Source organism: Macrosteles quadrilineatus, unplaced genomic scaffold, assembly GCF_028750875.1.
Source record: "Macrosteles quadrilineatus isolate MER2022 unplaced genomic scaffold, UCM_ALF_1.0 Scaffold_1__1_contigs__length_201487025, whole genome shotgun sequence".
NCBI lineage: Eukaryota > Metazoa > Arthropoda > Insecta > Hemiptera > Cicadellidae > Macrosteles > Macrosteles quadrilineatus.
In genome coordinates, this window is record NW_026542594.1 from 170,846,038 (window position 1) to 170,858,067 (window position 12,030).

At 38.5% G+C, this 12,030-nt stretch overlaps 1 protein-coding gene across 2 annotated transcripts in view; it reads right to left on the minus strand.

The window, feature by feature from the left end:
• Positions 1-12,030, minus strand: part of LOC128989923 (mitogen-activated protein kinase kinase kinase 15) — a 43,194-nt gene that overhangs the window by 23,202 nt on the left and 7,962 nt on the right. For both annotated transcript variants that reach the window (XM_054412077.1, XM_054412068.1), the window contains exons 3-9: positions 6,978-7,162; positions 6,541-6,735; positions 4,112-4,278; positions 3,410-3,578; positions 1,905-2,014; positions 1,290-1,460; positions 453-565 (exon numbers count right to left, since the gene is read on the minus strand). In XM_054412077.1, coding sequence (XP_054268052.1) covers positions 453-565; positions 1,290-1,460; positions 1,905-2,014; positions 3,410-3,578; positions 4,112-4,278; positions 6,541-6,735; positions 6,978-7,162 — 1,110 coding nt within the window. The remainder of the gene's footprint in view (positions 1-452; positions 566-1,289; positions 1,461-1,904; positions 2,015-3,409; positions 3,579-4,111; positions 4,279-6,540; positions 6,736-6,977; positions 7,163-12,030) is intronic.

Genomic DNA, 12,030 nt, shown 5'->3' on the forward strand with positions numbered 1-12,030 from the left:
TTAAAATTACCAAGTTTTGTTTTCCATGTAGCAAGGGATTAAAAGTTGATCTTGGCAAATGCAAAACAAGTGCACGATGGCAGTAGGCTACGCAGTTGTGACTCTCGTGCCTTACGTCAGTCTATAGCCCCAGTACCATGTTTATGGCGCAACAGAAGGCACAGTGTGTTATATCCAAAAATCTACTGCCCGATTAAGTCTTCGATTGTTCAAACCATTTAAAAAACACACAGCGAAGCGGGCAGCTACAGAGCTGCAATTTGTGCCATTCTGTTCACAAATTATGCTAGTAAGTTAGAAGCCTTGTTGCAGCATACAAGCAAACTCCGGATTTATACACAAAACCGGCCCTTACTTAAAAAAACTACTGTAAGTTAAATATTATTACTGATACAATTTTTAATGAAATGATCAATCAATAACTCTTTATTTTATGTTTTACTCCAACTGACCTATGTGCTGAAGCTCGTCCGACTTTGAGAACTCACTGCCGTCTATCACAAGCAGTGTTGCCAAATTGATGCCAGCGTATTCATTAGGTTGGACCTCGAATCCTTTACGATACCTGAAATTACAAACAAAAACTAATAAAAGGTGTTTCTGAACTAGTTGCCAGTGTCTCAGATTTAAATGTAAGGGTGTCGGGTTCTATCCTTGTAGTGATGTGCCACAACCACCAGAACTTAAGAAAAGTTTTGTTTTAGAGACTCAATTGGCGAGTTTTGAGATTCAAAACTTCAAAAATTACTAAAGTTAGTTTTATTTATTTCAGTATTTTTGTCCATAAAAAATATTGTTATGTCTGAGTCAGAAGTTTATTTTATATTCAATTCAATTCAAGATATTCAGTGTTTGTTGATTGTATTAAAAATATGCGTTTATTATAGGCTAAAAGTGTATTAGTCGCATATTCATGTTATTATGTAAGGGTTAGGAGTGTGATTTCCTTCTGTTTTGATTGCATATTAAACATTTTATTACTTTTGTATATTTTATAATCTTAACCAGACAGATAAATAAAAAGCTTTGCATTGACGTAAGTTATTCAATGTGTTTAATGTTGTTTTTAGTTTTAATATTTGAAATACCTGGTCTCGACCATCACTAAGTTCTAGCATATTCACAAATATTTGACGATTGGACTGCTTCCCTTAAAGGTAATTGGAGTTGATCCCTTAAGAATGTGTTATTGGCATGGATGCAAAGGTTATTAAACCAAATATAAATGGATAAAAATGGACGATATATATTATATACCTTAATGGCACAAATTATTAATTTATCCTCACCAGTGTATTGCACTAGCCAGACTAGTCTTGTCCGTATACTGTGACTCTACAAACTTATCCTTATAGATGCGGCCACATAGACAAACCATGTCGGGGATGTGGTTCTCTTTCTTTTCCAACGCCTTCTCAATTACTTGCAACGCTTTTTCTCTGTCTCCTTCTTTGTTTCGTCTGCAACATTACAAATTATTTTCAGATTAAATTTAACAACAACTTGAAAATAGCTGGATAGAATAAAATTACTGGGATGTATTGGCATCATAAGCATAGGAGAACTTTTGCAAAATGAGCTTGGTTAAAGAAGAATCTATATATATTTTACAATCAATAAGAAGAGGATCAAGGGAGCAATATTTTGCTTAAAATATGGCTCCCTTGATCCTCTTCTTATTGATTGTAATGAAAATTTCTCATTTCACTGAGTCAGGGACACAATACTGTATGTATAATTTAAGATGCATAAGAGTGGCGCATTAAGGTAGTAAGCATAGACAAGCCTTTTACAGGTCTCTCATTAGCCAGAGGATATTTCCTCCTAAGCCCAATGATCAATCCAATATGAATCCATCTAAAAAATGAATTTAGTTAACACTAGATGAACACTAAGTAACAGACCTGTTTAATGCAAAAGGGTAGAGAAAACGAATCACAGGTGTCTGAATATAGTTTTTCTTGTTGGGGATGGTTTTCAAATCTTCTACCAGCTGAACCATTGCATCGTAATCCTGTGAAACATTGCTCAAAATAAAATAAATGCCAGCAAGAAAACATACTTGAAATAGCAAGTAGGCCTAGTTTAAATCAGGAAGATAAATTTCTGATAGTGGAAAATACATGTCTAACAGTTTAAAAAATTGTCACGAGTCACAAGAGATAACTTACTACTATACCACAAAATTTGATGAATCCTTTAAAATTCTATTAAAAAGTTTGCAACGTTTGTAATAAGAATGTTAATTTGGAACCTGTGACGGCAATAATTTAACAAATTAAAAATAGTTGTTTTATAATAATAATTCAAGCATCACCGTCAATATTTTATATCCTGAATCAAACTCAAAAGAACACTACATTCACTTACTATTACATAGTAAAAATACCTCTGGATTAGATTTCCACCAATATATTTCTTACTTTAGTGGAAAAATTTAATTTTTGCAAAAACGGTCGGAACAGTTTGTATAAATATTTAGTATGTCCGTTTAACTCTAAACAAAACAGTAAAACCCCATTTTCTGTAAATACTACGTATCAAAAATAAAAAAATTATTGTAATTTATGTGATTTTCCTATAAAATAGAGAGAAAATCGGATTTTCGAAATCCAGCTCAACCGATTTTAACTAAAATTCATTATGGTCCCAATGAAAATAGACAAAATAGCACAACTTGTATTATTGTAAAAAGAACAGTTCAAAAGTTATTGCAACTTTTGTGGTTTTCCCATAAAATATCATACTTACTACAACTGCTTACCCATGTTGTTGACAAGCTGATGGGAAAGATGTGTCAGATTGCTGATACCGTTTATTTTACTGAACAACCTTCATAGACATTTTCTAGCATAACATCGCTCGGCTCAAAAATCAAGCCGCTTGCACACTTTTAATGTAAATTACCTGACCTGACACTAATCACTGTACTAGCCGTACTAGAGATCATTACATTTTGGTATTATGTTATCACTAATCCGTTATTGAGCTATAACAGGTAATTGTAAACAGTTATTTCTATAACCTAATACAGGAACTCCAGGCAGATATCGGTCAGTCCGGAATGAAACGATGACTTACTGTTGCCAAGCTAAACTGTTATTCCTCAGCCGTTACTGAGCAGACAGTTATTTCTCCACTAGTTATTGTGTTGACTGTTATTCTAATGATTTTTTTATGAAGGGTACACTTACTATTTCACTCTAATATTTAATAACACTGTTAAAGTTTATGTTTAACAAATAATGTTATCATCCCAGGATAACAGGGTTACAGTGACAAGCACCTAGCGTTGGTATATCTAATGGAACCGTTATTCAAATAACAGAGTTCTAGCAGTAACCTAATACCATGATAACAGTTATTTGTTGATAACCCTGTTATTTTGACTAATACGTTATATCCGTACCTGAATGTCCCTGAAGGAGATGAGCATGCTGAGCACGGCCTCCCCACACAGTACGTGAGGGTCGTCCAGTCTCCGTCTCATGTTGTGTAGAGCCTTGGAGAGTTCCTCACCAGTCAGAGTGTCTCTAGCCTTGCGTAGGTCAGACAGAAACTTCTCCTTTATGTGCACCCTACATGACAACAGAACCTTAAGTGCCACCCTTAACACATAGCCCAGATACTCTCTTTCAATACAATCTTTATTTTTAACTAGGGATGGTTCAATATCAAATGTTGACTTTCGATTCCACCGATTTATGGCTTTGGAACCAGAACTGAGAAATGATTGTCAACATTTGATACTGATACCATCTATTCCAGCTGTCTGTGGAATGATCCAAATATAATTAGCTAAGCTGAATTAGTAATAAGCCTGAAAATAATACATTTTCTTTTTTCTTTTGTTGTCAAAGGCTATTTCTATAGGCCTACTAAGATAGTCAAATGTGTCTACCCTTTTATGTACATACATTTCAATGAACTTATATTTTTCATTTTGTTATCACCACCCTAGACTTTTGTCAGGAATGATCCCCAGACTGCCCATTTGCTACGTTGGCAACAGTTAAGTTATTACTGGAGAGTGGAGATGAAAAAAACTTACAATTTTGTTTTTAAAATCTACTATTTTGTACTTTTACTATGTGAAACTCTGAGGGCTTACTTGGCTTGTATTTCGACTTCCTGCAGCAGTTTCTTCAGCTTGATTGTGAGAGGTTGCTGAGTATCCAAAGCCTCTGTGTCCAGCCTATCCGCTGCTGGGTTGGTCAGCAAGCATGTCCCACACTGAGCCAGCCGGTAGGAGAGGAACAGGAAGTTGCACGCTGACATCTGTACAAAGCCGGATAATTTAGTCACAGACATGACTGGTGTACTGGTGGCACAGTATATCAATTTAATGAAAAAACCGACAAGTTTCTACACATTTGTTTTGAAACATTTAGAAAAATTCTCAATATGATTTAGCATATTCCCACCTCCTATATTCTCCGAACCTCCCAGTGGCCAATCGAATATTGTAAAATGGCATGCTATTATTGTTTGGCAGAGTTTGGGGAGCGAGCTGGCGTAGTGGTTAGAGCGCAAGACTTCAGTCCCGGGTTCGATCCCCGCCAAGTCACCAATGGATTTTATCTAAGTGATAATACCTAGGTCTAGCCTGAAGTAATGTGGAAAACAATCCCAGGCTCGTGCATATCGTTCTAGGCCAAAAAAAAAAATTGTTTGGTAGAACCACGGTCGCCTTTAACTATGGCCAACTGGCAACACCGCATGGGATGACCGAATGGCTATGACTATGCTACACCACTGAACGCTCGCACCAGTCGCACAATGGGGGATTAGAACAAGCACGCAAATTATCTATTAGTTGTTTTATATCTGACTGCACTGATGTGTATGAAAAGAAGGAAATAATCATGCGAGGCTATTGTGTCAATACAAGAAAATATTTATTAACAACTTTATGGTACATTGAGCATTTAAGTATTATTAACTAAGAATAGTAGTTTTATTCCGTCTTTTATTCATAAGTACTTAAGTATTTATTAATTGTTAAAATGTAATCCTATTTGCATTCTTATTTAATAAACTGTTCTATATAGGCTATTGTTTTATCAATATTATTAGAATAATGACGTTTACTATGCAATGTAACATTTTTCAAAAACAATAAATAATATTATTATTATCAAGAAAGGATTCCTACGGTTACAGTGGCTACTATTTTCACTAAAAACCAGCAAAAACAACTGAAAGCTGATTACAAGTTGTCGCTAATTTTTACTTATTACAGAAAATTATACGGATAAACTATGTATCACACAAAGTTAAACCTTTTATAGTTACCTATAGCTGAACTTTTATACTGGTTAAGGGAATGTATATAAAAGCAATATTTGCTACGAAAGTAATATTCTTGAGGATAATCATAAGGCATAACCTGCTTGAAATAATTCAGTAGGCCTACATTAATTAACTACACTATAGCTTGCGGGCAGCTGCACGCCGCTCCGGGGGCCCATAAAACTGAGATTTTGTCGCTCTGTTTAAGTTCAACCCAAAATTTTAACAAAACTATACATCATAGAAAGAAAAGTTAAATACAAACAATAAAGTATATTTAATTATCTACAAATTTCTCACAGACGAAACTTCTCTCACCAACAACAATTTTAGTAGGCGACTAACTTTTTCACTTTACTTTTCCAAACTTTTTCTAATATATTAATTCAGAAAATTTGTTTATGCTGATAAACAAAATTTTGATTTTCAAAACTACACCATTGGTATAAAGGGTAATATTCGCTAGCTCTGTACCCAATTTCAAAATTGTATCTCAATTGTAAGGGTGTACAAATGAAGTATATTTAAACCGTGACCACTAGTTCCGTACTACTGTAGGCTAATGGTGAAACGGTTGGGAGTAGATGCTTGGCGCGACGTTGCCAATTCTCGCTGGCCGTGGCCGTGGTAGAACTGTATTTGGCAGCAGTGCATTGAGAAAAGGCCCTATTGTTTAGAAAAACCTGGCTGTACTATAAAAACATGCGCCAGGCTTTAGAAATTTTTGCTATATTGTCTTATGTTGAAGTACGTGGCATAGGTATGCCACAGGTGTAAACCTGATTTTTAATGGTTTTCATGATCATTGAGACTCTGCGTCCCATATATTTTTTTATAGTTTCTATTGTTTTCCCCGATGAAGGAAAACATTTAAGGGTTAGCGGCATATGAAGAGAATTCATATGATTCCAAAAAACCTGCTACCCCCAATGTTATGTTGTTGTGGGACACCTAGAATTATTTAAAACAAACTTATGTTGTTCAACACTGGCCACGATGATTATTATTTATTAAGATGTTATTATTTGTATTTAATTAAAATTGCATCTGTTGAGGTAAATCTTGACAGGGATTAGTAAAAACAAAATAATGTGGTAGTATGATAGTGTCTTTATAATTCTTTTAGGAAAACAGCTGATTTCAATTGCCTACCAAAGGGCTTTTTGGAATAAAATACTTCCTTAAGGGTTGAACTTGAACACTTTTAGTCACCAAATCCACACTTTACTTTTCACAGCTTCCTCTTACCTTGAGCCTGAGTGTAGTCTCGGTATCCATGTCATTGTACAAAAGCCAGTTCTCCTTCATGCCAAAGCTCTGGCGGACACCCAGATGATAAAACAGTGAGCTCTGCTGCACAACCAAGGAGAGATCTACCATAGCTACGTCCGCGTTGTAAAATGTCGTCAAAACGTTAGTCTCACCAAAATCCAACTTTTCAAACTGAAAACAATAACGAAACACGATTATATTGGGGCATTGGACAAGTATTAAAGATAAATTATTAAAAACTAAAACTGAGTACTGTAGAATCAAATCTGCTCAGAACAAAACAATAACCACCAAATTAGTGACTCCTGACAAAATTATATCTCCTGCAAACGTTCTCTGTTTCAGTAGAAACAAACTAAACTAGGTAAACCAACCAACAAGTTTATTAGCTAATAGATTATTAACAGCAATACCTGAATAAGATGTAAATTAGCGTGGACAATAGTGCAGGCCTGTTTAATGTCTTCTAAGGCTCGTTTGCGATGTGCAAGATGCAATGGTTGCTGCAGGTCGATGATACAGACTACGTCCATCGTAGGTCTTTGACTAGTGGCAGCATCACTATGACTGCCTGCACTTTCTGCCAGACTATGACTATCTGTAACAACACTCGTAACTGTAGAGCATTGACCTTGTAAATCTAAATAAAGAGTCTCTGGTATTCTATAACAGTGTACCGTTAGATGAGCGGAAAGATATCATAAAATTTAAAGTAATAAAAACAGTGTGGCCCCAGAAAAATTCACACGTTTATCTCGATTTTCCCAGAAGCAAAATCTGTTTTTCTGGTCAAGATTCCAGATTGCCAGAGGTAGCTTGTTGCTAGGGGTCTGTGTGTAATTTTTTGGTCTGGTGAGGCTTAACATATGGCCCGAGAGATGAGCTCGGGCAGAAAAAATGTATCGCGCCAAGATTGGGTCCAGTTGAGCTGATCCTATATTTATGCGATCAGGGGAAGCATTTATGAAAAGGCGTAATCGAAAATGACAATTTCCTTGTGCTCGCGAGTGATTTTCACAGTTTCACCGTGATCACGGGAGATGATGATGTCGCCTTAACCGTGGAGATGTTCATGATGTTACCGTAACCTTGAAAAATGTTTACGTCACGGAAGATCGTGTCAGTTTTGCCATGACCAGATTTTTTAAATTTTGAAGTGGTTGCGAAATATGTTCTTGATATTCCATGACTCCACAATGTATAAACAATTTATATCTGACCGCAGAAGATGTTTTTGATTTTCCATGACTGTAGAAGGTGTTCACGGTTTTGCCATGACCGTAGAATATGTTCACAATGTCACCATGACTGCAGAAGATGATTTAAGATTTCACAATTTGATCATATTTTCTTGATTTTGCTGTGGTTGTAGAATATGTTCATGCTTTTGCTGTGGCCACAGAAGATGATATGATTATGATTTTGCAATTATCGCAGAAAATTTTCTCGATTTTGTCATGACAGCAGAAGTTGTTCACAATTCATCCCTGACCTCGGAAGATTTGTTTAATTTTTCTGTGACCGCAGACAGTGGTCAAAATTGTACTGGGGCTGTGAATATTTGTATAATTCCACGATGACATCTTAACCCATTGGAGACCGAGTATTTTATTCACTGACAATAGCTAAAAACTAGGGATGGACGGGTCCCGAAATTTCGGGAATTTTTCGGGAAAAAAATATTCCCGATTATCGGGACGGGGACGGGATTACATTTGACTCGGGAATTTTTCGGGACGGGATTTGGTCCGATCGTCGGCGATTTTTCCGCTTCGCGAGTGCCGATAACGCCGTTATTGCGAGCGACAGGTCCGCGAACGCAGGAGACGAAGTCATGTCGATGATTACGCCGTGACCGCGGAGTCCTACCGACGTCCGCGCCGTGACCGCGAGTCATACCGACGATCGCGCCGTGACCGCGGAGTCCTACCGACGATCGCGCCGTGACCGCGGAGTCCTACCGACGATCGCGCCGTGACCGCGGAGTCCTACCGACGATCGCGCCGTGACCGCGAGTCATACCGACGATCGCGCCGTGACCGCGGAGTCCTACCGACGATCGCACCGTGACCGCGGAGTCCTACCGACGATCGCGCCGTGACCGCGGAGTCATGCTGACGATCGAGCCGTGATCGCGAGTCATACCGACGATCGCGCCGTGACCGCGGAGTCATACCGACGATCGCGCCGTGACCGCGAGTCATACCGACGATCGCGTCGTGACCGCGAGTCATGACGACGATCGCGCCGTGACCGTGGAGTCATACCGACGATAACCCCGTGACCGCGAAGTCATACCGACGATCGTGCCGTGACCGCGAGTCATGACGACGATCTCGCCGTGACCGCGAGTCATGACGACGATCTCGCCGTGACCGCGAGTCATGACGACGATCTCGCCGTGACCGCGAGTCATGACGACGATCGCGCCCTGACCGCGAGTCATGCTGACGATCGCGCCGTGACCGCGAGTCATACCGACGATCGCGTCGTGACCGCGAGTCATGACGACGATCGCGCTGTGACCGTGGAGTCATACCGACTATAACCCCGTGACCGCGGAGTCATACCAACGATCGCGCCGTGACCGCGAGTCATACCGACGATCGTGCCGTGACCGCGAGTCATGACGACGATCGCACCGTGACCGCGAGTCATGACGACGATCGCGCCGTGACCGTGAGTCATACAGACGATCACCCCGTGACCCGCGAGTCACAAGTTTCTATAGGTTACCCATTTTTTGGTTTTTATAGATCAGTGCCACAAATGGTAAAAATTGATTTCGTATGTCTCTTTTGGTAACTGCAATACAGTACTTTCTTTTTATGCACAGAAAAAAATCCCGTCCCGTCCCGTCCCGAAAATCGGGAAGGAAATAAAAATCCCGTCCCGTCCCGTCCTGAACTAAAAATTCAATCCCGTCCATCCCTACTAAAAACCCTATTAAAATGGGCCAATTTGCAAAGGTTTACTAAAAAATCTGTAAAAAATTTATTTTTTTACCTAAATATATAAAACTTATGTTTTTCTTTATCTAAAATAAATTTTCTTTTATGTAATGTGGTTTTTACTTATTTTTTTTTGTTTTTTTTTAAGAAATAAATAAAAAAAAATATTTTTATTTTTATTTTTGCAAGCAAACATAAATAAAATGAATTTTTTTGAGCCCATGAGTCATACAATTGATATATATGTGTGCAGAATTTAATTCCTTACGTGGAAATGTCAAGATTATCTCTGTAGGATTTATCCTTTTTTTTATATATTTATTTTTGTAAATCATTACAAATTTCAAAATATTGCGATTTCTCAATAAAACAATATAATAATAACAGGACTCTTAAGTTTCTTGTTGTAATCCATTTTAATAATTATTTTGGTAAAAATTATACATATTATTAGCAAAACATTAAAAAAATAAAAAAAAACTCCCCATAAGTGGATTTTTTTTTGCGACCGAGACTCGTTTGAAGAAGCACACAAAATCTACAGGCTACAATTGTTCACCGACACACTTATGAAAATGTCCATGATACAATGTTCTTAAGCTTCATAATAAAAACTAAAATATGACCTAAATAATATTTACACAATATTTACAAGTTTGTTGATAGCTGTCTTTCTAATAATTAATCTTCGTGTGATATTCCTCAAAACATTTTTCGAGGTGGAGAGGCACCAAGCACTTGTTGCAAAGCCATCTTACTTCAGATCGAATTTTGTTTTTGTAACAAACTCTACAATTCCTAGTAGGTTTTTGTTTTTTTTTCGGTGGGGGGGATTTGCATTGGGAAATGCCCCCATGCTTTACTCTGAAGTCTCATCGGGTTGTCTTTGGCTGGTCGACCTGGACTCAGACGATTTGGTAAGCTGATGTTTTCAAGGATTTGTTCCACCAGGGCAATCCTGTAGTCTCTATAGTGAATTTTTTTTCCCATGGATCATCTTCCATATACAAAATGAGTTAAAAATGGTCATGTCCATTAGGTAAAAAAACAATTTCTTATATGACTTGACAGTTCTTCGCATAATTGGGTGGCTGGCTAACATCTGGTCTTGAACGTCTACGCCCAGCATACCTTTATTGTAATCAATAACGCTTTTGGGTTTCAATACTTGCCTGACTTCTCCCCTCCTCTCTATCTCCTTGTCCACAGTCATTTCTATGCTAGCATGATGAGTAGTTGACAGAACATGAACATCCTTACGGTCTTTCCATTTTACCGCAAGGATACCATCCTTACTCCGCCTCATGGCCTCTCCAACTTCCAGGCAGGCATTGTCAAAATCTTCAGGCATATTGATTCGTTCAAGATTTACTGTTCCTACAACATGTGTGCTGCGTTGAAGTAAACGTTGACATAGACTAGGGGAGTTATACCAGTTGTCTATAAACAACACATGGCCTAAATCTAAGACCGATTCGGCCAATTGCATGACGACGGCTTCGCTAGCAGGGACGTTTGGGGTCTTGTCATCGCCGGTATAAATCTTTAAGTCTCCACAATACCCACTGGAACTTTCACACAGCTTATAGATTTTTATTCCGAATCGCGCCCTTTTTTTAGGATTAAATTGTACGTAAGATAGCCTAGCTCGAAGTTTGACAAGGCTTTCATCAATGGCTAAATCCCTTTTCATTGTATATACGTGCAGCATGTACTTTGTTTGTAGGTAAGAAATCACGGGCCTTAGTTTTTTAAGCTTATCATTTCGATCAGTGAATTCCTCATCAGCAAAATGCATAAATCTAGAAATCAGCTTGAACCGAAAGTAAGACATAACCTGTGCATATATTGGAGTTTCTAAGATTTTTCTAGCCGTCCAATACATTTTAATTGTGGGTTTCCTCACTTGGCCCATCAGTATGTAAAGAGCAAAGTATGCCTTCAGCTCAGGTACCGTCACTTCCTGCCACTTGTCATCATCTTTTAGTCTGCGCCTATTTGGATTTACTAATTGCCTTGCAGCATAATCATTCGTTTCACGACAAACCATCTGAAAAAACTCATCTCCCAAAAACTCTTCAAAGCACTGAAAAGCCGAGGGGTTATCTCCTAGCTTTCTAGCTGAGAAAGGGTTCAAACCGGACTCATCAACATATGGAAATTCTTTTACAACGTTGTCTTCATCCGCCCATATCCAAGCGTCAGCCCTTTTCATTCTTTTCCTTTTTTTCTTTCCTCCAGCTTGCCCATTTGTTTCTTGCCTTCCTCCTCTACCCCTTCCTTGCCCTCTACCCCTACCTTGCCCTCTACCCCTACCTTGCCCTCTACCCCTACCTTGCCCTCTACCCCTACCTTGCCCTCTACCCCTACCTTGCCCTCTACCCGTACTTTGTAGAGTTCTACGGCCCCGTACCATTCCTTGCCCCATCCTAGTCCCTACAGCCCTTGGCCTATCCCCCTGACCCTGTACCTCTTCATACTCCATTGGTTGTGGGGAATCGTTTGATCGATTTTG